Source organism: Eptatretus burgeri, chromosome 9, assembly GCF_056783735.1.
Source record: "Eptatretus burgeri isolate ZD-2024b chromosome 9, Ebu_testis_v1, whole genome shotgun sequence".
Classification (NCBI taxonomy): Eukaryota; Metazoa; Chordata; class Myxini; order Myxiniformes; family Myxinidae; genus Eptatretus; species Eptatretus burgeri.
In genome coordinates this window covers 8056079-8082296 of record NC_140969.1, presented here as the reverse complement: position 1 = coordinate 8082296, position 26218 = coordinate 8056079, and the positions used below count along the sequence as shown (strand labels likewise).

The window sequence follows — 26218 nt, the reverse complement described above, 5'->3', positions numbered from 1 at the left end:
AGTTATTTAATTTTTAAAGTGATTCTTCACCATTGAGAGAGAGAACCATAAACAATATATCGCACGATATCTCAAAAATGTATTGGGCCTGACATGTTCTCGTGGATCAGGCATTAGGTGGTGGAGGTATGTGCTCTACCAAGTGTCCTTCTAGTTTCTCCTTTAATCCTTGTGTGTGTGCATCCACCCATCCCATACCCTTTGTTAGTTTGTAAACCTGCTGCCCTTTATCGTTTTGCTTCTCCATGAGCCGAGACCCTTGTATCGATAAAATTGAAAAGGTCAGCATAAGATAACCTAAACAAGTTTGGGTTAAGTTAAAAACCTAAATATTGCAAAACAATTGAAGGGCCAAATAAAAATGGTTAAAACTTTAAAGAATATAAATTCAGGATATATTTTCACATTCTTAAACAGATAACTCAACCAGGATTCATATTTAAAGTTTCAAGCTTTGAAATGAAAATGACACAGATTGCTTATCGATCTCAAATCAATCGGTTACGTTGCAATGACCTTTAAACATTTCCTTCCTAATAACAATTCAAAGCAACATCTTAGCAATCATTACCTCGTTTGCAAACCATCTGTCATCATGAGCGGTCGATTTCCTATGTTACACTGTCGATTGTAACACTGTCAAGCGTTACACTTCCATACTATCCAGGACTCGATGTCCTCGTGAAGATAAAATCACAAATGCTGTTCTTAGGCAGTGCCAGCAAGGGGCGCTGCACACTGGCCTTTGGACGATACATTAATTCGGTTGCCTTGTGTGCACTCACTTGAGGATGTTAAATGTCTCATCACCCCACGCACACGAAGCGAAACGCGGAGGTTAAGCAATTGGTTCACTTCTGTCCGTCCGTCCATCGACAAACGTCCGTTTCTGATCAAGGAACAACTTCATTCAAATTGATTGTTATATTTTGAACATCAATTGGTAACCAAACCTGTCGTTTAGCAGGACTTTGGCTCTGATTTTATCGTGATCGTGCTTACACAGAGAGGAATGAGATCATTTGTTTTACTCTGACTCGCCTCTCTGGTGGTCAAACAAAATGTAAAATCATTCCAAACAGGAAACACTGTTTTGAAGGATGTCATAAAGGACACAAACAACAGGCATGAAGAGCTAATGTGACATGTTTTAGATAAGGCGGTGCATAAGACACTGCATCAACGGCCGTAAACTTCCGAATTTTTTTTCTACATCCTTTAAAACACCAATTCAAATTGAATTTAATTACATATTTCAACACTGCAAAGCACAAGTCACCTTTATGAAACTTTCGAAACCTTTCCGCTTAGTAGTAATTGGACAAAATATTACGGCATTTTACATCATCTTTACCACTCAAATTTGCCGCTAGTACACCCTGCCCATGTCCTTGTTTCTCAAGACTGCGTGGGGTAAGGTGTTCCATGAACTCTCTAGTTTCATCTTCCATAAGAAGAAGCCTGTTTTATATATCATGACTCGTGAGTCAATAAACGTTTCACGTAGATTAAAGTTAAAATGTGTTGGCATACGGCTGCGGTGGATTAATAAGGTGACGCTGTTCTGCTGACAATGGGGGTTGCATTGTGCAGGCAGTGTGGGGGTCTTGCTTTGACTGCCATTTCTGAGATTTGGGTCTCTCAAACTGTTAGGTGTGAAGGCTTGCATGGAGCTTCGGCCGAGTATGGCGGCAGCATTTACAAGCCGTTTGGTGGGTGTGCCAGGTGGGGGTCTCGGGTCCTTCATCAGACGTTTGTGTGCTCCGTTGACTTCCTCACACAGCACGTCGGTCCCAGTCGTTACCAATTCTGTGCGATTGGTGATTCTGGAGTGTAATGTAAGCATAAAAACTACAGGAACTTTATTCCCTAATATGAATCTTGATTCCCCATCATGGCTCATTCAATAATTGCATTTTCATTTTATTTTATTTTCTCTATTGCTCATTCATCTTCTTATCTTGACCATGTTGTGTATAATATGTCGAATGTCAAGTATTTTCTCATTGTTGATTTATGGTCAGAGTAGCAAAAGCCCTGATGATGATGATGATGATGATGATGATGATGATGATGATGATGATGATTTCTCTTTTTTTATATGTGTAGAAGATTTCAGCTCATGCACCGACAGTGGAGCCATAGTTGGACAAAAGAAGCAAGAAAATGAATGAACAGGAAGAGGACAGAGAGAGGGGGATGAAACGGTAACCTGCAAGTAACAGCATTGGTAAGGTAGGGTTAATGGCGATAAAATGATTGCAGGTCAGGATGGTGTTCCACCACCAGCTTGAAGACCCGGAGGGAAGCGAGGAAATGAAGTCTCCAGTAGGAGATTCCACAAACTGGAGAAAAGAACAACAAAGGAAAGGAGGTGTGCAGTCAGCCTGGGATTTTGTAAATTGAACCAGGAGGGCATTACTGGAAGAATGCGTTCATCCTGGAGTTGCTGGGGAGGGTCAGAGGACTGAGAGAGAGAGAGAGAGAGAGAGAGAGAGAGAGAGAGAGAGAGAGAGAGAGAGAGAGAGAGAGAGAGAGAGAGAGAGAGAGAGAGAGAGAGAGGAGGCAGGGGGAGTGAGAGAGGGTGTGGGAGAGAGAGAGAGGGAGTGAGGGAGCGAGTGAGAGAGGGTGAGAGAGAGAAAGTGAGAGAGAGTGAGAGAGAAACAGGGAGAGAGAGAGAGAGAGAGAGAGAGAGAGAGAGAGAGAGAGAGAGAGAGAGAGAGAGAGAGAGAGAGAGAGAGAGAGAGAGAGAGAGACACAGAGACAGAGAGAGAGAGAGAGAGACAGAGAGACAGAGAGACAGAGAGACAGAGAGACAGAGAGACAGAGAGACAGAGAGACAGAGAGACAGAGAGACAGAGAGACAGAGAGACAGAGAGACAGAGAGACAGAGAGAGAGAGAGAGAGAGAGAGAGAGAGAGAGAGAGAGAGAGAGAGAGAGAGAGAGAGAGACAGAGAGAGAGAGAGAGAGAGAGAGAGAGAGACAGAGAGACAGAGAGACAGAGAGACAGAGAGACAGAGAGACAGAGAGACAGAGAGACAGAGAGACAGAGAGACAGAGAGACAGAGATACAGAGAGACAGAGAGAGAGAGAGAGAGAGAGAGAGAGAGAGAGAGAGAGAGAGAGAGAGAGAGAGAGAGAGAGAGAGAGAGAGAGAGAGAGAGAGAATGATATTGGAGAATAGGTGGCAAAGAGCACAAAGACAAGCAACCTGCCGGAGATGTGAAACCAACAGATATTGTGATTCGGCCTCATCATGGGAAATTCTAATAATATTGAGAGCTTTAAAGTCCACAGAATATTTCACCAAGGTCATTTGATTAATTAAAATCACTATTGGGAAACAAACTCTATTGTCTCATTAGATTATTGTGTTCTATATTATCTTACTTTCACTTACAAGCCGAAAGCTTTGAAAAAAAAAAATTTTCTCCATAAAATGAGAAGTGCATGACCTACAAAAACGATCATTCATTTGCAGGTTTGTAATCGGTGATTACGAGTGTCGTACATAAATGACATCATACATCAAGGGACTTTTGTGGGAAAAATTCAATGCATTTTGGATGTGGCAAATAAAGATAATACTCTTCTTCTATTTTTGTATGGAGCGCATGGCTGCAGGTAGCATCATTTGCTGGGGGTTCGGTTCTGTTCTTGCGTATGGCAGCTTGGCTGCCGGGTCGCTCTAATTTCTTGGAAGCGAGCTGTGCCGCTGAGGCTGTGCTTGCCCTCTTCAGGTTAGAGCAGGAATTGGGATGACAATTTATAGCTGGTTAATATAATGAAACACCAGGATGACGGTTTATAGCTGGGCTGAGATTCAAACCCTGGCTCGACAGCTTCAAGGTGAGTGTGCGTACCTCAAGGCAATTTTTCCAGCCGAGTAACAATCATGCATGAGCGCATCAAAATATTAAGACATTAAGATAAATATTAAGAGTATTACTGCATTCACCGAGATGAGTGTGACTTTGGTGCAATGGTATTTCAGAACACACGAACACACACACACACACACACACACACACACACACACACACACACACACACACACACACACACACACACACACACACACACACACACACACACACCACCTTGGCAGTTTTCACGAAGAAAATCAGACACCCGAGGGTGATGGAAAGTTTAGGGGTTTCGAGAGCGGACGGAGGGCATCAAGGTGTGCAGTCCAAGTTGGTATCACTCACGTCGTCTCTCTTTTTAGTGCGCAGGAAGTTGTGAAGAACATGTTCGGGAAGGATGTTGGCGATAAGGTCTTCATTGCGCTGACGCATTTCACTCACACGCTCCTTCTGCTGGTACATCTCCACCTTGCTCAGGAATTGTTTGCGTGCCAACTGCTCCACCTGGAGCAAATACAAAAACACTCAACCACGAGAATTGCACTCGGTAAAGCACATCCCTCCTCCAGGCTAAACAGTTTATGTTTTGTATCCCACTGATGGGCCAGATCCCCATCCGGGCCTTTATCAAAATCTAATCGGCTTGTTCTTTGTCACTTATACCCAACCCATCCCACCAAGTTTCGGACAAATCCGTCCATAATTTTTTGAGATATCATGCTGAGCAATATATCGTTTTTGGGCCCATCTCTCAATGGTGAAGAATCAATTGAAGAATTCTTCGATATGGATTCAGATATTCACCAAAATCGAATCAATTCGTCCTCGTCACACACCCAACCTGTTCACCAAATTTCATCCAAATTCGTCAATATCTTTTTGTGATATCCTGCTCACAAACTAACAGATAAATAGACAAGCCGGCAGGTGGCGATGGGTCGCCGAGCATGGAAACTATAAGATATAGAGCAAAATGGAAGGCACAATAACGGATAGGGAATCACCTTAAGATTATGCATATCAAATCTCATCCAGTTCCATCTACTGATAACTAACTACTCGGTATCAATTTGAATGAAAAGTACCGAAAATGCGGTTTGAAATCGGAAATCCCCAAAGTTCAAATGGGAGCTGTGGGTGAACAAAGATCTAAATCGAAAATCCGGCTCGATTGTTTGTGCACAATGTATTCCAGACGATTAGTGTGAATTTTCATGACCATCCGACCATAACCCTAGGAGGAGTAGCATTTGGCGCGAAGGCACCTCCAGATCTCGTATATTATCGATTTTTGCACTAATTGACCTTTCACCCCTGACCGAAGCGAAATCGGTCAATATGTCCTGAGGCAAGTTGTAGTACTCATTGAATACCATGAACTTGCAAAGTTTCATTCGTATCGATAGACTCACCTGGTCGCTCGGGGGCCTTCAATTTTCGCCAATTTTCGCGCATACCCTAATTGTAGGGGGCGCTGCAGGTAAACTATTCCATATATCATAAAAAACGGAATATATTTGATAGAGCATCACCTGTAGATCATTCGCACCAAATTTCATAACCCGACGTGGTATAATGGCTTTCGGAATTGATTTCGCGTGAACGGTACCGATTTTGAAGGTTTTTCGGTTGTTGCTGGGGAACCAAAGCATCCCTAGCAACCATCACAATTTCCAAAGCACTAGGTCATAAAATGTACCGACCACCCGAGTTTGGTCAAAATCTGCCCACGTTTACTACCAATTATGCTGATGATAAACGAACAAACATCCAAACAAACAGACAGAATTACTGACAATAAGGGTCACCTATTTCGGCGACCCAACAGAAACACAAACAGGGGTGAAAACAAAACCTTCGTCCACTTTCGGTGGCAGAGGTAATGATTGCACTGAAAGCAGACTGTGCATAGTCATCTTCATTTGAAATAGGTTTGGAAGCATTGTCAGCCTGAAACAAACCACCGCACTTTTATTCCATGCACATCCGGCATATTGTCCACAGCGATCAGGCATTACATTCGATGAGAGCGATAAGAAACAAAAGAACCAACCTTGAATCTCGGTCCTCAAACCTTTCAGTTTTACAGGATGAGCCAGGTTGTGTAGAATGCACAAATAAAAAAGAATAACCGAGAATGCAATTCCAATATATTGCACTTTCTGCCGCAAACATGGACTTCAACCACCAATGTAGGGAAGAGCAAAGTGCCATTGACAAATGGTTCATGTGAGTGTATTGCACTAACCTCCCATTAACCTATCAAACTTGTTTAATAATTATATCGTTTCCTCGCCAAAGCTCATCTCTCTTCGAACCTGATACGAGCTATTAAAATACAAATGCAGGTTGTATAACATTGTTGGGTTAAGACAAGTATTTTTTCATCAATCTCCCTTCTTCGTACCTTGCTTAAGGCCCGGTCACACCTTGACGTTTTAGCCAGCGATGGCAACGTGTTAAAATTGATGTAAAACGCTGGCTTACGTTGAACTTTTGATGTATTTTTTTAAAGATTCGGACGTATTCATAGCGACTTGGTCTTATGTGTAACGCATTGGTAACTACACAGAACGTTTCGTTGTGTTATAGATAACTTATACCAACGAATGCTGAACCTGTTGTCGGCCTACACAACCGATGCCCAACGATAGTCTAACTTAGGCATAGCGCGTTGCACGCATCGCCGACGATGTCGTGACGTAGCCTATTAAAAGGCTGACGCACAACGATTCGAATCATAACTGCCGTAGAAATGGAAGTGTCAACATCGCGGTCACACCTTGGCAATCTTGCCAGCGTATGCCGACGTAACAAAATGTGTGTCTAAAACGTTGGGGCACGTCGAATACGGTATCGGTAAGTTTGGTATACGTGAGTACAACGCTAAATACGCTATCATACGTCGTAGTAAGTAGAGTACGTCGTAAAATTTTGAACATGTTCAAAATTTTACGACGTACTCGGCGTATGACACACGTTCCGCATGCGATGGGGATAAGTTTTACACACGATATGTGGACGCTTACACACGTCCACAAAGGCTACTTATAAGCTACTCATAAGTCGAAACACGTCGCGGTAATGTCTTTTTTACACGAAACTTATTTCTAACTTATGTTTGACGTGCTTTGAACCAATTCTTTACGTAGTCCCAACACACATCGACGTATGTAGACGTATTCCAATGACGTCTTCCGGTCGACAAAAAAAAAATGAATGTGTTTCTAGGTTACAACTGCCATATAAAGACGTGTTCCCAGCAGTTTTGGGAATTGGTATCTAAAAATGCTGCTCATAAAAGGGGAACCCAACAGTGTTTTCGAGTTCCTTTTTGAGTTGATGTCCATGTCAGCAGTAACAGTATCAGTATCAGTATCAGTGTTAGTATGAGTATTAGTAGTAGTTTGTTCATGTTGGCAGTAGTAGGTGGGTGTGAGGGGGAGGGTGTGGGTTATGATGGATCCTCCTTGCGTCCGCGTGTCCACGGGTAGGTTCATAGGCTGCCACTCAACCATTTAAATGGCTACATCTCCACTATTGAAAGTAGACGCTTGCGCTCAACAATTGGATTTTTTTTACACTCAACGACTTTGAAATGGTACCACTCAGCTAGTTTCATTGTTTACAATGAACGATTTAAATTGCTGTCACTCGCCTTTGTTTTTTTTTTTTTTGTTTGTTTTTTTTGACGCTGGGGTTTGGAAATTTGAAGCGTTTCTTCTGAACGTGTTAAAACGCTCAAACTCGACTATTTTAAATAGACGCTGCCGATGGACAATTGGAATCATAGCCAAGCTCGACATCGAAGTGTGAACATCCTCGTCATGCCGAAGAAAAGTTTGAAGAATGCTGCAAATAAGTGTCCTGGCCGTGGCCGTGGACGCTGACGCAAGGACGATCCATTATACCGACGTCTTTCAGCCTATGAGTAACTTAAAAGTAACGTCTGTCGATGTGTGGCAACGATCGCGTAACGTGCCATCAACACATTAATCATAGGTTAGAAATAAGTTTCGGGTATGCTAAGCATTACCTCGGCGTGTCTCAACTTATGATTAACTTACAAGTAGCATGTGTTAACGTCTGTCAACGATCGCAGACCGTGCATACAACTTGTGGCCAGCGTAGCGGAACGTGTGAGTCATACGCCGGCATACGTCGTGAAATTTCAGGCATGAAAAAATTTGAGGACAACCGAAAAGTACAACGTTTAAAGCCAACGTACAACGACGTATGGCAACGTACTACGACGTATGCCAGCGTGCTCTCAATGTTATCAAAACTTACCCATAACATATTCAACGTTTGCCAGCGTTTTAGAAAAAAAATTCAAAAATCGGCATACGTTGGCTAAAACGTCAAGGTGTGACCGGGCCTTTAGATCTCTTACCTTCCATTTACCTGCCCACTATCTCCTTGATGTTGTATTCCTTCTTTTTCCATTCCACACAGATTATACGTGTTCATTATCACCTGTAAGTTACCTTGACACCTCCCTCCTCCTCACTGACCCCCTTCCCCCATCCCCAAAAGTTAATTGCTTGTGTACACAATCACCCTTCCTTCTATCTTAACCCTTGCTCTGTGCATGACCTGCAGCACCTCTGAATGCATAATGTTCGAATAAACACATCACAAATATTCCACCAGTATTGGGCAACGCATATTTATTTATTACAATGGGAAAGGATTGGGATTAAGGTTAGGAGTAGGGGTGCAGGGAAGTATCCCAGCATATATACACAAACTCTGTCCTCACAGTGCTGCCACTAAAGCCAGCGTTAAGAGAGAATTTGGCTGGCCCTGGAGGGAGAGGATAGGTTGGGCTGAACATATTTTCCACCAACTGACAAACAAAAGTAATGGCAATGTGTTGGAATGAGGCTTATCTGCGTAATCCATATTTATTATCAGGAGGGCCTTCTACTTCTACAGTCATTACGACGTGAACCAACAAATGTGATGGTCAAGGGACAACCAAATAGAGGCAATAGCATCTCACCAAATAATTAATGTCACCATTTAACGACAGTCATGACAGGATGGTGCAGAGGGAGCGCACTTACCTTTCATATGTTTGGACAGGGTTCAATCATGTCTCGACTATGTACTATCAGATTGCTACTTTGCTGACAAGATGTTGCAACACAAAGTGTGCCGTCCCTCAGATGTTAATATGGATGTCCCATCTGATGGCATTAGGTGGCAGACGTTAAAATATCCCATCAGGGGGGTCTTGGGAGAGCAGTTGAGTTGTTGTTCGTGCCCCCTGAATCAATTCCCAATTCCTTCCCTTGGTCAAATTGTTCAACTCTTGCTTCGTCCTCAACTAACTGCTGTGGGTTTGATTCCCATAGCTAATCATTCTCACCAAGCCGACGTGGAAAGTGAACCATAACACCCCTTAGCATGAGGTCCTTGCTCTACAGCGCACTGAAATAGGCTGGTATATGGTCCAGTTTTTAATTGTTCAACCAGCGGGAACTTTTGCTGAGCAATGTGCTGCGGCACATTATTGGGAATTGACTTTAAAACTTTTGTCATTTTTTGAAAGAAATTTCAGACTGGACAACATGTCATACTCCACATCAAAATTTTGAAAAGCGATTACAGAGAACAAATCAGGACACAACGTAACAAAGGGAACAGCAGGAGAAAAGATGAAAAACCAACAGCATGGCGGAGAAAGTAGACTGAGAAGGACAAACAAGGGATGCAGGTAACAATGAGGGGTAAGGGAAAATGCAATGGGTGGACAATATGGATACAAAAGCAAAATTGTGTTTGACCAGTTTGTGATTTGGGCAAGGTCTGAGGATAGAGAAGAGGCTGCTACGTGCCTGTTCGAAGGATGAGGGATGTCACGGCAGAGAGTGGAATCATTAGTAAAGAGATAAAGAGGATTTTCCAGAGAGTTAGTGAGATCATTGATGAAGATTAGGAATAATAGGGGGACTAGAACACTGACTTGGGGGTACTCCAGCCTTCCCTTGACAGGTGGAGGAGATGAAAGGGTTGCGTTGAGAGCCACAGGTTGCCTATGAGAGTGGAGGAAGTCAGTATTCAAAGAGTGGAGTTGGCCTTGCATTCCATAGACAGACAGTTTGGAGAGTAAGGTAGGATGCCAGACTGTATCGAAAGCTCGAGGTATGTCCAGACGGTCCTAATCTCACGTCTGATATTGAGGGCCTCCATCCATGGTTGGGAGAGTATAAGCAGCATGTCCAAAGTAGACCAGGTCTGAATCTAAATTGATGATTCGAGATGAGGCTGTTCGAGAAGAGGAATGATTTTATGTCAACTGCGATGATGGATTCCATGACCTTGCCATTGATTGGATGTAAGCTAATTGGGCTGTAGTTAAGGGGATCCATTTCTGCACGTTTTTATGTAATGCTGTGATGGTGGCTGATGATCTATGGTAAATGACAGGGTGAAAAGGGCAGAGAGAGGAAGTGCAAGAGCAGGTTTTTAGGACGTGCGAGCTGATGCCGTCCAGTCCAGCTGTACAGTCAAGAGTCGAGAGTTGCCAGAAACGTTTCCCCCTTTTCAGGTCCAAAAGAGAAATAATTTAGGAGCAGTGGGGTAGGACTGGAACGGATGGGTACAGTGAGAGAGGGGTGAGGGACACAAGATTTTGAAGCAAACACAGAATTGAAGCATTCAGCCTTCTCACAAGCAGAAATCTGTGGGGCCATTTGAAGTGAGAGAAGGGATGGAAGGGGAGCATACACCAGAGAGACACTTGACAAGGCACCAACAGGTTTTAGAGGAGGGAGACAAGTTTGAAAGTTCATTCTTGAGATTGGACAGTTGTATTCTGGCTTTCCTGAGAGTAGACACACACTTGTTGCGGGCTTTGTGGAATGATCTGAGGTTGCCTTCGGTCGGACTCGCCTTCCAGGAGGAGAACGTAAGTTGTTTCAAAGTAACGGCCTCACCACAGGATTCAGAGAACCAAGAGTGGGAGGATGGGTGAGATAATTGAAGATGAGATGAAATGATTCTGTGCATGAGGGAGCAATTCTCTGTTCTGCAGAAGAATTCCCAGGCTGTTATTTGTTAATTGGGTGTTTGGGTTAATTAAGACACTCCTTTTGAAGATAATTAACAACCATATTTAATTACATTATTTATCAGGCGCATCACTGGGTACATTGCAATACGTACTGTATATATGCCCAGAGATGTCAGAAGCCGTTGCTTTATTTCGTGTCCGCACATGCAATCAGCACGAGTATCTCTTAAACTAAGGAGAATTACAAAATTTAAGCTCCAGAATCGAACTTCCAAGCAGTTCCGACTCCTAGAAAAGTGTTCATTTGTCCAATTCAGGAGTTGAATGTTGAACATAAGTCTGCTGTCGGGTTATTGGTTAGGGTGTCCAGCTTGGAATCCTAGGGTCCTGAGTTTGGGCCCCAATGGCTGCTGAATTAGCACCAGGTGGGATAGACTCAGCCTGTCATCCTACTGAGGTCGGCGAAATGAGTACCGGTGTACTGGTAGAGGGGAACAGCATCAGTGGCGCAGCTGTGGTCCAAGAAATGGTCAAAGTGGCAACCCGTCCAAGATTGTGCCAAATCGCCAAGGAAAAACTGCTTTGGCAGTTCCAATGCTCTGTTCAAGAGTATGGGTCCAAGAAGAAGAATGTTGAATGGACTCCGAGAGGTGTACGTTGAATATGACGTTTCGGTGATTGCCAATTGCGTGCCAAGAGAGTCGTTTTTTTTAATCAACCGTTTCGTTGGAATGCTTAAGCCAGCTCTCAAAAAGATTCGCAGTCACTGAATATTGTATATAGATGGATGTGAACAAAATTCAGGGCTACTCGCCTGCATTGAACACGTGTTGTTCCGCGGTGCAACAGGCAGTTGCTGCCTTGCTGAAAATGTGAAATTAAATTTTCCACGACGTTTCCCATTTTTGTTCTTCCATTATACAATTCGTCACTTGGGCAAAGACAAATACAAATAAAAACTAGAACTGCCACTTTATAACTGCTGGCAGTGATGACCGGGTACCCACACTTCCACCTTTGATACAACATGGGACTTTCTGCAGATGACAGTCACAAAGTTTTGCTTTGATCGGGTTAGTGGTTCCAGAGAAAACAATATTTAATATTGTTCTTGAATCAAACATGGCTGCCAAACCATGTGACCTATCAATTAGAAATTAACAAACTTATATTCCCTACTCGTGGGCAATACGTTAGTGAAGTTTCCCCTTGATCTGATGAGCCGTTCTGGAGAAGAAGATGTTTGAAGGTTTACGGTAAATTCAAGATTGCCGCCAAACCGTATGACCGATCAATAAGAAATTAACAAACTTGATAAAGGACCTCATAAGGAATGTGTGTGTAAAGTTTCGCCTCAATCTGTTTGGCCGTACTGGAGAAGATTAAAAAAAAAATCCCAAAACAAGATGGCTGCCGAACCAAGTGACCTATGACGTCATAATATATTTTTTCTACGGTGAATTGTTGTGCACATGAGGCTCAAGAAATTTCAGATTTTTCCCATGCAGCGTTGTACCTAAAGGCCCAGTCACACCTTGACGTTTTAGCCAGGAATGGCAACGTAGAAAAATGCACGTAAAACGTTGGCGTACGCTGAAGTTTTGAGATTTTTTTTTAAGTTTTGGTCGTATTCATAACGTATTAGTAACGGGCACAGATTGTTTCGTTGTGTTAAAGATAAATTATACCAACGAATGCTTAGCCTGTTGTCGGCGTTCACAACCAATGCCCAACGATAGTTTAACTTAGTCATAGTGCGCTGCACGTATCGCCAACGAACTAGTGGCGTTCTCTGTTAAAAACCTGCCGCTCGCCGATTTAAATCATGACCGCCTGAAATTGGAAGTGTCAACATCGCAGTCACACCTTGACGATTTAGCCAGCGTATGCCGACCTATGAAAAATGTGTCTAAAACGCTGGGACACGTCGAATACGGTATGGGTAAGTTGTGTATACGTTAGCAGCACGATGAAAATCAATGAAGTACGCTGGCATATTACGTGGTACGTCTAGTACGTCGTGAAATTTCAAGCATGCTGAAAATTTTACGACGTACTCGACGTATGGCTCACAAGTTCCGCATACGCTGGCATAAGTTCTTGGCATGCTCCGCAATCGTTTACATACGTCGGTCACACGTTACTTATAAGTTACTCATAAGTCGAAACACGTCGAGGTAATGTTTAGCATATCCGAAACTTAATTTTTAACCTACGAGTAATGTGCTTTGAACCTATGAGTAGCGTGCTTTGAACCTATGTGCAATGTATCTCAAATGCACATTGGCGTATGTAGACGAATTTGATTGACGTCTTCCGGACGACCACAGAACTTACTGAACGTGTTTCTAACTTACAGCTACCGTATAATGGCGTATTGGCAGCGTTTAGGGGAATTGGTATATACAAATGGGCTTCACAAGAGGAACCCGTCAGTGTTCCAGACTCCATGTTGAGTAGATGTCAATGTCAGTAGCAGTGGCAGTAGCAGTAGCAGTAGTAGTAGTAGTAGTTCGAGAGAATTTAGTGATGTCGATGTTAGTAGTAGTAGTAGTAGTAGCAGTAGTAGTTCGAGAGAATTTAATGATGTCGATGTTAGTAGTAGTAGTAGTAGTAGTAGTAGTAGTAGTAGTAGTAGTAGTAGTAGTAGTAGTAGCAGTAGTAGTTCGAGAGAATTTAGTCATGTCGATGTTGGTGGTAGAAGTAGTAGTAGTTCGAGAGAATTTAATGATGTCGATGTTATTAGTAGTAGTAGTAGTAGTTCGAGAGAATTTAGTGATGTCGATGTTGGTAGTAGTAGTAGTAGTAGTAATTTGAAGTAACGTGTTGCAAAGTGTGAACAACGTTCGTGTAGCGTGCTTGTAAAACGTTACTCATAGGTTAGAAATAAGTTTCGGGTACGCTAAACATTACCTCGACGTGTTTCGACTTATGAGTAACTTACAAGTAACGTGTTTCAACGTGTGTCAACGATCGCATAACGTGCCTACAACTTATGGCCAGCGAAGCGGAACGTGTGAGTCATACGCCGGCATACGTCGTAAAATTTCAAGCATGAAAAAAATTGAGGAAAACCCCAAAGTTAACGTTTAAAGCCAGCGTACTACCACTTATGGCAGTGTTTTTCAGCGTGGTCTTAACATATACAAAACGTACCCATAACGTATCCGAAGTGTACCAGCGTTTTACACAAATTTTCCAAAAATCGGCATAAGCTGGCTAAAACGTCAAGGTGTGACTGGGCCTTAACGAATTTTGACCGGCACACCTCTTGACCGATGACCTCACGAAAAATCACCCGTTCCCATTGAGGAGCTTATTCAAATGTATGAAGAGAAAATATTTTTTACCCTAGAAAGTTTCAGAGATACAGAGGTCCAAAGTTTTTCGGTTTTTTCAAGATGGCGCCCGTACCACGTGACCTGTGACGTCACAATTACCACTTTAGTTTGCTATCAAAAAAGATACATACTATGGTGAAAATTTCGTGTCGATCGGACTTACCGTTCCTGAGAAAATGATTTTCAAAGCGAAAGAACCCGCAAAATTGCCGGCGAAAAAATATAAACAATAAAAAATAAAAAAATAAGGAAATAAACAGAAGAAAAACAATAGGGTTCCCTGTCAGAATGACAGGGTACCCTAACTAGAAGGGAACTCAGTAGAGCGGACCTCTGCCATGTAATGCCTCATCAACGAGAACACATCAGGCCCATCACATTTTTGAAATATCATGCAATACAGTGCTATATCGTTTTTGGCCCTACCTCTCAATGGTAAAGAATCACTTCTAACATTCCAGTAGGCGGATCTGGATCCGAATCTTCACCAAAATTTAATCAAAATCGAATCACTTCACCAAAATAGTGTATATATATACAGTATATATATATATATATATATATATATATATATATATATATATAAATAAATATATATATATATATATATATACAGTATATTCCATACCTATAGAAAGTCTGCACCCCCTTTCAAAATTTTCACCTTTTGTTGCTTTATATATAGCCTGGAATTCAATTGCATTAAATCAGAGTCTTTCCACCTTCATTTGCACATCATAACCCACAACTTCCAAGTGGAAAAACAAATTCCACAAATTTCAGATGATTCATTAAAAATACAAAACTAGAGCATCTTGGTTGGATAAGTGTCCACCCTCCTGAGTGAATACTTGGTGGAAACACCTTTCACAGCAATTACAGCTGTGAGTCTGTTGGGATAGGTCTCCGCCAACTTTGGACACCCTGATTGGGCAATATTTGCCCATTCTTCTGTATAAAACTGTTCAAGCTCAGTAAAGTTGCGTGGTGAGCGTTGATGGACAGCAATCTTCAAGCCATGCCACAGATTTTCGATTGGATGTAGGTCGGGGCTCTGACTGGGCCGCTCAAGGATATTTATCGTTTTGTTCCTTAGCCACTCCAGTGTAGCTTTGTCTGTGTGCTTCGGGTTGTTGTCACACTGAAAGATGAACATCCATCTCAATTTCAGCTTTCCTGCAGAGAGCGGCAGGTTTTCCTCTTGGATTTATCTGTGTTTTGCCCCATCCATTTTCCCTTCTATCCTGACAAGTGCCCCAGTCCCTGCTGATGAGAAACATCCCCATAACATGATGCTGCCACCACAATGCTTCACAGTAGGGATGGTGTTCTTTGGGTGATGTGCTGTGTTGGGTTTGCACCAAACGTAACGTTTTGCATTTCGGCCAAAAAGATCCATCTTGGTTTCTACAGACCATAAAACTTTTTGCCGAAAAAAAAAGAATCTCAGGAGTGGGTTTTTTTGCATATCTCAAACGGGATACAAGGTGGACTTTATTGAGTAATGGCTTCCTTCTTGCCACTCCACCACACAGGCCAGACTTGTGGAGTGCTTCGGCTATTGTTATGACATGCAAACAGTGACCTGTATTTGCCATAAAAGCATGTAGTGGCTCTTTCAAAGTTTCCATTGGCCTCTTGGTGGCCTCTCTAATCAGTCTCCTCCTTGCTTGGTCATCCAGTTTGGAAGGACGGCCTGATCTCGGCAGGATCTTGGTAGTACCATACGCCTTGCACTTCTTAATGATTGTCTTGACTGTGCTCCCATGTATATTCAAGTCCTTTGAAATATTTTCAGACCCATCCCCTGATCTGTGCCTTTCCACAATTTTATCCTGAAGGTCTTTTGAAAGCTCCTTGGTTTCCATGGTTGAGTCTTTGCTGTGAAAAAAAAATACCAAAAATTCTGATGAATGTTCCCCCTCCATCCCCTCCCTTACCTCAAATGGCCGCACTGCTGATTCCACACGTGATAAAGCTGAATGTCTAAACTCGGTGTTTGCAGCTAAATCTTGTGTCCTAAACCCATCACTATCTCTACCCACTTTACCCAGTCGCACCCAACTGTCCCTGGACTCTGTGTCCTTTTCTCCTGACAAGGTGGAGAGCTTGCTTTCAAACCTCGAGTCAGATTCTGCAACCGGTCCAGACGGCATCAGCCCATGTGTCCTCAAAGCCTGCTCTTCTGCTCTTGCTCACCCTCTCTCTGTTCTATTCACCCTCTCATTTGCCCAAGGTCATCTGCCATCTGCTTGGAAATCTGCTAACATCACTGCCCTGCATAAAATAACTACAGACCAATCAGCCTTCTCCCAATCATCAGCAAGGTGATGGAATCCATCATCGCCTCAGACATGAAATCCTTCCTCTTCTCCAATGGCTTGATTTCCAATCATCAATTTGGTTTCAGACCAGGTCACTCTACCCTGGATATGCTGCTTCTGCTCTCCCATCAATGGATGGAGGTCCTCAATGCCAGACAGGAAATCCGAGCCGTATCCCTGGACATATCACGTGCTTTTGACACAGTCTGGCACCCTGCCCTACTCACGAAACTCTCTTCCCATGGTATTCAAGGCCATCTCCACTCATGGCTCGCAGACTTCCTCTCCTGTCGCAGTCAACGTGTGGCCCTAAATGGAGTTCTTTCATCCCCTCTTCCTGTGCAGGCTGGAGTTCCTCAAGGTAGCGTTCTGGGCCCTGTTCTTTTTCTGGTTTTCATCAATGATCTCTCGGACTCTCTGGAAAATCCTCTATTTCTCTTTGCCGACGACTCCACCCTCTGCCCTACCATCTCTCATCCCTCAGACTGGCAAGCAGCAGCTTCTTCACTCACTGCAGATCTGGATAAAATCACAAACTGGTCCAACACGTGGAACATGTCTTTCAATCCAGCCAAATCTCACACTCTCACTATGTCTCTTCGAAAGGACCGTTTACAAAACCCCCCCATCCACTTTCTCAACAATCCTCTGGAAGAAGTCTTTTCTTTCAAGCTTCTAGGTCTCACTATCTGCCATGACCTTTCCTGGGAAAGTCACATTTCCAACCTCGCCTCAAAAGCCAGTCGCCGACTGGGAATCCTCCGTCGTGCTAAGTCCTTCCTCGGCCCTCTTGAGCTCCTGACCACTTACAAAGCTTTTGTCCATAGCCTGATGGAGAACTGCTCTCCTCTCTGGGCTGGTGCTCCTGCCTCCCACCTTTCTCGGCTTCACTCTGTCGAAACCAGGGCATTTAAGATCATCGGCATCTCCCGCAATGAAGCTGAGTCTTTGGGCCTCTCACTCAATCACCACAGGTTGGTCGGTGGTCTTTCTGTCTTCTACCGACTCCTCTCCAGCCTTGCCCCCCTGCTCTCTCTGCGATTTGTCCCCACCACATTTCCACAGGGCGCTCAAGGTCCGCCAACAACCCCCTTCTGATAAAACTACCAAAATCACGAATCACTGCTCATCTTCACTCTTTCATTCCTCTTTTTTCCCACCTTTGGAATAAACTTCCTCACTCTATTCTTTCCCATTCTTCCCTCCAGGCTTTCAAAACAGCTGTTCACCACCACCTCTTATCTTCCCCCATCAAAATCGTCGATCTTTTCTACCCCCGATAATCCACCCAAGCCCACTTCCTTCATTTCTCCTGCTTTCCTTCCTGAAAGTCCCTGAAATGTCCATCTTCTCTTCGCCATGTTCCCCATCCCATCCCCATCCCTCTCCCTTCCACAGTTCACCTAATGTGTCTGTTCCCCTCTGTTTTGTCCCTTCCACTCCCGCCCCTCTTGTCTCATGCCTCCTTGCTGTGAGTTGTGTGTTAGCTCTCATACGAGCCTCGACCAAGGTGTACAAAAAAAAAAATGCACTACCCAGCAGAGGAAACCTACAGCAACAGCTGATTTTATTCTGAAATAATCAGAATCACTACAACTTAACACAGGTGGAGGCCAATTAACTTGGTGTATGATTTTGAAGGTGATTGGGTACACCTGAGCTAATTTACAGTTGCAATCATAAGGGGGGTGGACACTTATCCAACCAAGATATTCTGGCTTTGCATTTTAAATTAATTTTATTGAATTTGTCGAATTTGTTTTTCACTTGTAAGTTGTGGGTTACGATGTGTAAATAAAGGTGGAAAAAGTCTGATTTAATGAAATCTACTTCCAGGCTATAAAGCAACAAAAGGTGAAAATTTGACGGGTGGTGGGGTGTGGACTTTCTTTAGGCACTGTATATTGTCGGACCAGATTCGCTATTCGTGGACCCCACATATTCGCGGTTGATAAAATGTGACCTGCTTCTACATTTACGCCCGGGTGCTTCGCGTATTCTTGGGGGTTTTTTCATGTTTTTGTGGTTTTTTGCAGGCATATTCACGTTTTTTTGTGTGGTTTCGCGATTTTTTTTGAGAGCATATTCACAGTTTTTTGCGGGCATATTAGAGATTGTTTACACGATTTTTGATTTTCCATAATAAATCACGAACCGCCGGGAACCTATCCCCCTTTATACCATTGAAACAATGCCCTGCTATTTGCGGATTCACCATTCGTGCCATTTTCCAGGAACGTATCCCCCTTTTTACCATTGAAACAATGCCCCACTATTCGCGGATTCGCCATTCGCGCCATTCTCTCGGAATGTATCCCCGCAAACAGCATGGTCCAACAGTATTGGAATATGTGAACTATGCAGGAAGCACTCCCATTGACCACCCTCCCCCCCCTCCCAAAAGGGCACTTCTAAAATAAATGAGATTCAGTATACTCTTACATAAAATAAACACATTTTGAGAATAGTTTTAAGATCATTGCAGAGTGGAAAATTAAAAAAATATATATTTAGGGACATGTTACATGTTGAGTGAATCTCAAAGACTATTCACTCTGATGAGGGTTTGCTGAATGAACCAACGACTGTTATAAACCAATCAACGTACATTTCTGCTGAAGTAGTACAGGCTGAGCATCATCACCAGAATGGTCCCAGACATGTCGTACTTTGTGGGAATCACAGTGAGGCTGAAAACACATCAACATAAATCATACATATATATATATATATATATCATGGCCAACAGAAATACCAACATTTTAACCACTGACAAACTTTGAAAGCAAATCCAAATCCACACCAAATGACAGAAAATTTGGCTTGTTTGGTATTTCTATCTGAGCACTTAGCTTAGGATTATTGGATCCCAACTTTAAATCCAATTCCCTGCATTAATTTCTCCACCATCTACAAAAGTCCTTGCAATTCAAAAAAAAAAAGCATACCAACGTCTCTTTGTCTAACAGGCAATATGTGTACAAGCTAGTGTCATTGGTCGCCGCTTAACAGTAACATCTAACACAATGAGACGAGATTAAAACTTACCTCGATTTCTCATAGCGCTTCAAATCATAGAGCTTGTAGAGGTTCGACCAGACAAAGATGTTGATAATGCCCCAGACGATAGTGATAGTGAGCATAAGGGTGATCTTCACCTTGTGGCTCACCTGCACTAACATACTGATGGCCATTAGAGCAAGGACTGCCAAGAAGGAGTAATATTTTGGATGCTTCATGCAATCTGTGAGCAATGAAGTCAGGCTCTCACCTGCATGGCAGCTCAGCTGAGGGCACAAAAAATGAGAGGCTTCTAGATTCGTGATGAATTGCATATTTTGTGAAAAATGAGAAAATAACTGAGCAGCCTGTTTGTCATTTTTACTTAAGCACTTCCCTCGCAATGCTGTGACCCCAGCTTTGAATCACGTCTCCCCATACCCACTTGAAAGGGAAGAGACAGAAGAGGGTGAAGAGGGTGAAGAGGGAAAGAGGCAGATGACAGAAGAGACGAGACAGTGACAGATAACAGAAGAGATAGAATGGCACTTGGTAGAGCGCATGCATCCACCAGGCTCAACAGTTTACGTTTTGTATCCCATTGATAGGCTGGATCTGCATCCGGACTTGAACCAAAATCTAATCGGCTTGTTCTTGTCACCTATCCAACTCATCCACTAAGTTTTGTCAAAATCTGTCCATAATTTTTGAAAACAAAGGTCAAAGGTCATCTTTACGTGAAATTTCTAAAATCGTCATTTTTCATCCGAATGACTGAAAATTTGAACAGGATTTGCATAGTCCATCACTGAATTTGGAAACCAACTATTTTTGAGATCAAAAGCTCAAAGGTCAACTCAAGGTCAAACTTGTAAAATCCTCAATTTTTATCTCAAAAATAGTCAATTTACACCCTATTAACTTTCAGGTTGAACAGGATTTGCAGAGTCCATTACTGAATTGGGAAAGCAACTGTTATTGAGGTCAAAAGGTCAAACTTATAAAATCATCAATTTCAATCTGAAAAATAATCAATTTTTATCCAATTGACCTGAGCTTTGATTAAGATTGTCAATTTTAATCTTAATGAAATGGACAATTCGATGTATCCATGGCAACCTTTGGAGAGGGGGTGGATTTTGCAAGAATTGTGCTCTGCACATCTTTTTCTTGTTTCTTTTTTGTTCCAAAATCAAATTAGTATTTACCCATTTGATTGTTATAAAGTGAAAACCCAGCAACATACAGGTACTTACAATGTCAATAATATCACAGGTCACAAGAGCAATAATGGCAGCCATGGCCCAGGCATTTCGTGCCCATCGAGTGCGGTCAAGCCATGAAGAAAATCTCACGAACTTGATGGGATATGCCTACATACACAGCATCATATGAGAGATTAGTGAATTGGATAATAGAGCAATCACAATTAATTTGGATTGCAAGAGACACTCAAACACACCATATTGCATCGATATATTTCCTTAAAACCTAAGACATCACACACACACACACACACACACACACACACACACACACACACACACACACACACACACACACACACACACACACACACACACACACACACACACACACACACACACACACACACACTAAATTTAATCATTGTGGCACGAATACGACTCCTTCAAATAGTACGAGTATTACATGCAAGTTTCAAAAAAAAATAAAAAAAGAACTGCATGTAAATAAAAGCTCGTAAATATACGAGACTGTACTTTCTTTTCGATACAGGTGTCAACTTGTGGAAGAGCTGAAATGGAACAAAATGGAAGGCGAACAAATCAAAGTAGGGCTGATGGAAAGAAGTGGAAAATCTCAAAAATCAATTTTTAACAAGAGTATTGATGGCACAAGAAGGTAAGGATGGAGAAGGACAATCAACAAAAATCTGGAAGTGACAGGTCATCAAGAAAAGCATGGAAGTAGTGAAAGAATAAAAGTTCATGATTAGGTTAAAGAAAGGACATAAAGAGATGATTGGCTTCCATATTGAAAGTCAACAGGGAAGGTGACAAAAGCACCCAACAGAAAAGCAGTTCAAAGTACAATGATGAGTCCAATTGAAGCTAAGACATGGGGTTGAGTTACAAGGTATGGGTTATGAGTACACACCAAGCACCCAGACTTACGTTTGGATAGAGGGCTGCTAGGCAACATATGGTGAGGATGAGGAGAACAACCAAACCGGACAGGAACGTCATGTAGTTTGCAAATAGCCTGCACAGGAGGACAAAGCATCATGGTGTAGAGCATAAAAACAAGTGAACCTCTATATTTTATGGTTTGTTAAGAAGAGAAACATAGCAAACATCCCTTCCCAGTGATCACATGAGAGTGCATTTACTGAGGAACCAGTAATTGAGACAATTGAACATTTTAAAGAGACTAATACTTCCGCTCCCAATGGGAGCAGAGTGTTATGCATCAAATAAAGGTCACAATTTGACCGTTGTGTTGAACAGCAGTAGCAACTGTTTAAAAAGGCAATCATACGTGTTTGTGGTTTATAATAAAAATTTTTTTACTTGTGGTAGGGGTGTCCCCCAAAACGCCATGATAAGCTATTTATACAAGTTAACATGGCGTTTATCTCAGGGGGAAAAACCCCTTTGGGGAGGGGGGAAAAATGAAGTCGCTACAACCTCTGTCGTGTGACCTTTAACTCCCCTGTGAAGTCTGTTTGAGGATGAATAAGTAACGACCAAATGCATCATGGTCAGACAGACAGACAGACACCAAATGGCATATTTTAATACGATTGACAAACATCACCAAATAATGCGCTGGCAAGAGCTGCAGAGTTAATTGTTTGAGAACTTACATCTGGATCTTTATTTAAGCCTGAGATGATCATTCACAATTAAGTGTCATATCGTTTGTTTTCCCCACACTTTTTTTTAATTAAAAAAATGGAGGATAATATAATCGGCTCCGTTTGACTCTCCGTCCATCCGTCACGCTATGTCCTCTGAAACGGTTGTGCAGAAATTCACCAAGCTTGATAATTATGATCACCACAGGGCAAAAAGGTGTGGCAGCAGTATCATTTTTGGCCTTGCCCCCCTGGGTTTGCGTCAAAAGGTCAAATACCAAAAAATGTAATTACAGACACATTTAAAATAATAAAAAAAATTCATGAAACTTTGTATATATGCAATCAACATTGGGGGACGCATGAAATATGTAACAATTTTTTTGGGATTTGACTTCCGGTTCATGCCCCCGAATCACACGAGTCAAAATTAGAAAAATATGAACAAAAAATCTGATTTTGGGTCAATCCGTGTGGAACATTTTGCCATCTTTCAGCTTTCCTATAGGTGGGAAACATGGAGATTTGCGATGGCACGCCATTGACTTCAGTCTAGTTTTTTTATATGCAAAATCTCAGTTCATGGAAGAGCGAAGTGACTTGGGGTAAAAAGGCAACATACTGACAGTGTGGCAGTAGGACATAATGTGGAAAGGAGAGAGAGAGAGAGAGAGAGAGAGAGAGAGAGAGAGAGAGAGAGAGAGAGAGAGAGAGAGAGAGAGAGAGAGAGAGAGAGAGAGAGAGAGAGAGAGAGAGAGAGAGAGACAGAGACAGAGACAGAGACAGAGACAGAGACAGAGACAGAGACAGAGACAGAGACAGAGAGAGAGAGAGAGAGAGAGAGAGAGAGAGAGAGAGAGAGAGAGAGAGAGAGAGAGAGAGAGAGAGAGAGAGAGAGAGAGAGAACCTGCAAGTAAGGGGGTTGGGTGAGGTAGGGTTCATGAGGGTATAAAAGATTGTGAGCGGAGATGAAGGATGAAATGAATTACTTTGTGCACCACACACAAACATTCCCTCCTTTTGGTGAGCTTCTATTAAAATGGTAAATATTGCTAAAAGTGTAAAAGTGTAAAAATAAATAAATAAATAAATAAAAATTTTAAATCGTGAATGTCGAAGCAGATCCCACTTTATGACCAGCGAATACAAGGTATCCGCAAATAGCAAAGTCCGACAGTACATATCTATACAGTAGAAAGAAAACTGTGAGAAATAGCAGGAACTTCACACTACGGGTTGGGTGCCTCATTTGTGTAAAACATATTTTAACCTAACCCTAACCGGAAGAAGTTCAATGAGTTACCGACGCAACTTCTGGATGGTCTTCACACACACACACACACACACACACACACACACACACACACACACACACACACACACACACACACACACACACACACACACACACACACACACACACACACACACACACCCTGTTCAAGATTAATTATAATCATGATAATGCATAATACAATTGCCTTATTACCGTAATATACAGGATCTGATTATATAAAATATTCGCCTTTAGTCCACCCATATACAGAAAAAAAAATTCAACTTAAATAACGAGAAGGTTAAAAAAAGACCAAAGATCATGAACCATATTATCATCAAACAAAGCCCACTAACAAGACATTTCAGAACTTAGAAATCAGAATAATAATTTGTTGAACCTTGAAAAAGTGTCAAATGCCTTACACTGGCACCACAAGTACGAGCATATACCAGCACACTCGGTATGAAAAACAGAAGAAGATGATCACAGGGATTGTGTCATCCCCATGGATCACAGTTGGGGGTGACAACTCACAATTTCTGCAGAGCTCGTGTTAGATGTGACCTTTGAAGATCTAAACCTGTGAGTGTCAGCAGGCAGGCCTGTTTTATGCACGAGATCTTCATTTCCAAGGTGCCATTGTGCATCCCCCACCATCTGTGCCAAATGCATTTTCCTTTTCTTCTCTTACTCTTCAGCACTCTATCCTTTACTACGACAAATGCCCAAGTCCTCTCGTTTGCTTGGCTCTCCAGAATTTAACCTAACCTACATCTGAAACCATACATGACCAAACTTATCTTTAAAACTCACTTTCTCAATGCCTTTGACAATAAACTGTCATTCCTCCAAGAAGAAAGGTTTTGTGATTATTTCTGGAATCATGAATTTCAGTTACATCATTTTGGAAAATTTCAACTTTCTAGCGCACCTCAAAAGTACCAAACTTTTACATCAGTGAATGAGTGAGTTAGTGGTGAGAAATATTTGTTTGTTGTGTGGGAATAAACTACCCAGTCTGTTCAATCCCATTCTTCCTTCTCGGGCTTCAAGACAGCTTTTCACCATGACCTCAGATCTTCCCTCATCCATACTCATGATCTCTTCGACCCCAAATGACCCCATTCGCAAGCAGTCCCATTTTCTAGGTTATTGTGATTTCTCTCCCTCTCGCTCACCTCGTTTTGTTTGTTAGTTGTCGATTGCTTTGTTAATTTTCTGTTTCATCCCCGCTCTCCCCTTCCTCATCTTGCTGTGTTTCATTCACCATGCTCACCCCCTCTCGCTACCCCCAACCCTCACCATGTGTCATTCTCCCCCACCCTTGATCTCACTCTCACTTATACTCTGCTGTTGGTGTTTTTCCCCCCTTTAAATTTGTCACCTTTCATTCTGCTCCAGCAAAAGTATTCACCCCCCCCCCCAAAAAAAAAAGTTTTCATATTTTGATGCCACCTGAGCTTATTTCATGATGCTTTAAAATCTAACTTAATATACAGTCTTCACAAACTACTCCAAAGTGATAAACCTAAAAAAATTCTGATAAAATGTGAATAACTGAGATTAGCAGAGAAAATCATGTGATTCTCAGTTGCATAACTATACAACCCCTTTGTCTAATTAACCCTAAATCCCTTCAGGAGAAAATTATTTGTTGGAAAAGTTACAAAATAAGTTTATTAGGTTTCACCTGTATGTAATCAGTGGTTTAACTTAAAAATGAATCACCCCCACTTATCTAAGGAGTTTTAAGGTGCAACTCACTTGGTCAATCAACAAGGCAAACATGAAGACCAAGGAGTTTTCCAAAGAAGTCAGACATAAAGTGGAGGAGAAGCACCGTTCAGGAGAGGGTTATAAGATGATTTCAAAGTCACTCATTATCCCTTTGAGTACAGAGAAATCCATTATTAAGAAGAGGTAGACCTGTTCCCTTCACCAACAATTATCCTGTTCCCTTTACCACAAACAAAGCTTTCGTCCATAGCCTGATGGAGTACTGCTCTCCCCTCTGGGCTGGTGCTCCTGCCTCTCACCTTTCTTGGCTTCACGCTGTGGAAACCAAGGCATTTAGGATCATTGGTATTTCCCGCGATGAGGATGAGTCTTTGAATCTCTCTCTCCCTCACCGCAGGCAGGTCGGTGATCTTTCTGTCTTCCACCATCTCCTCTCCAGCCTCTCTCACCCCTGCTCAGTCTGAGGTATGTCCCCCTCCCCCCCCCACCATATTTCCGCAGGATGCTCAATGTCCGCCAACAACCCCCTTCTGGTAAAACTACCAAAATCAAGAATCACTGCTCACCTTCACTCTTTCATTCCTCTTTTATCCCCACCTTTGGAATAAACTCTCACTCTCTTCAATCCCACTCTTCCCTCCAGGTCTTAAAAACAGCTGTTCACCACCATCTCTTATCTTCCCCCATCCAAAACCATGATCTTTTCTACATCCGTTAATCCACCCCTAACCCACCTCCTTCAAATTCCCTGCTTTCCTTCCTGAAAGTCCCTTTCGTGTAAGGACCCGAAAGTCCCTGCAATGTCCATCT

General features: G+C 42.4%; 1 protein-coding gene across 3 annotated transcripts in view; it reads right to left on the bottom strand.

Moving 5' to 3' along the window:
* Positions 1–26218, bottom strand: part of ADCY3 (adenylate cyclase 3) — a 158755-nt gene that overhangs the window by 20119 nt on the left and 112418 nt on the right. For 2 of the 3 annotated variants that reach the window (XM_085894009.1, XM_085894010.1), the window contains 5 exons: positions 21710–21797; positions 20810–20926; positions 19602–19840; positions 19162–19243; positions 4213–4371 (listed from right to left, as the gene is read on the bottom strand). In XM_085894009.1, the coding sequence (XP_085750135.1) occupies positions 4213–4371; positions 19162–19243; positions 19602–19840; positions 20810–20926; positions 21710–21797 (685 nt within the window). Of the gene's footprint in view, positions 1–1512; positions 2346–4212; positions 4372–19161; positions 19244–19601; positions 19841–20809; positions 20927–21709; positions 21798–26218 lie in introns of those variants that run through there. The other variant, XM_085894011.1, reaches the window with a different exon arrangement.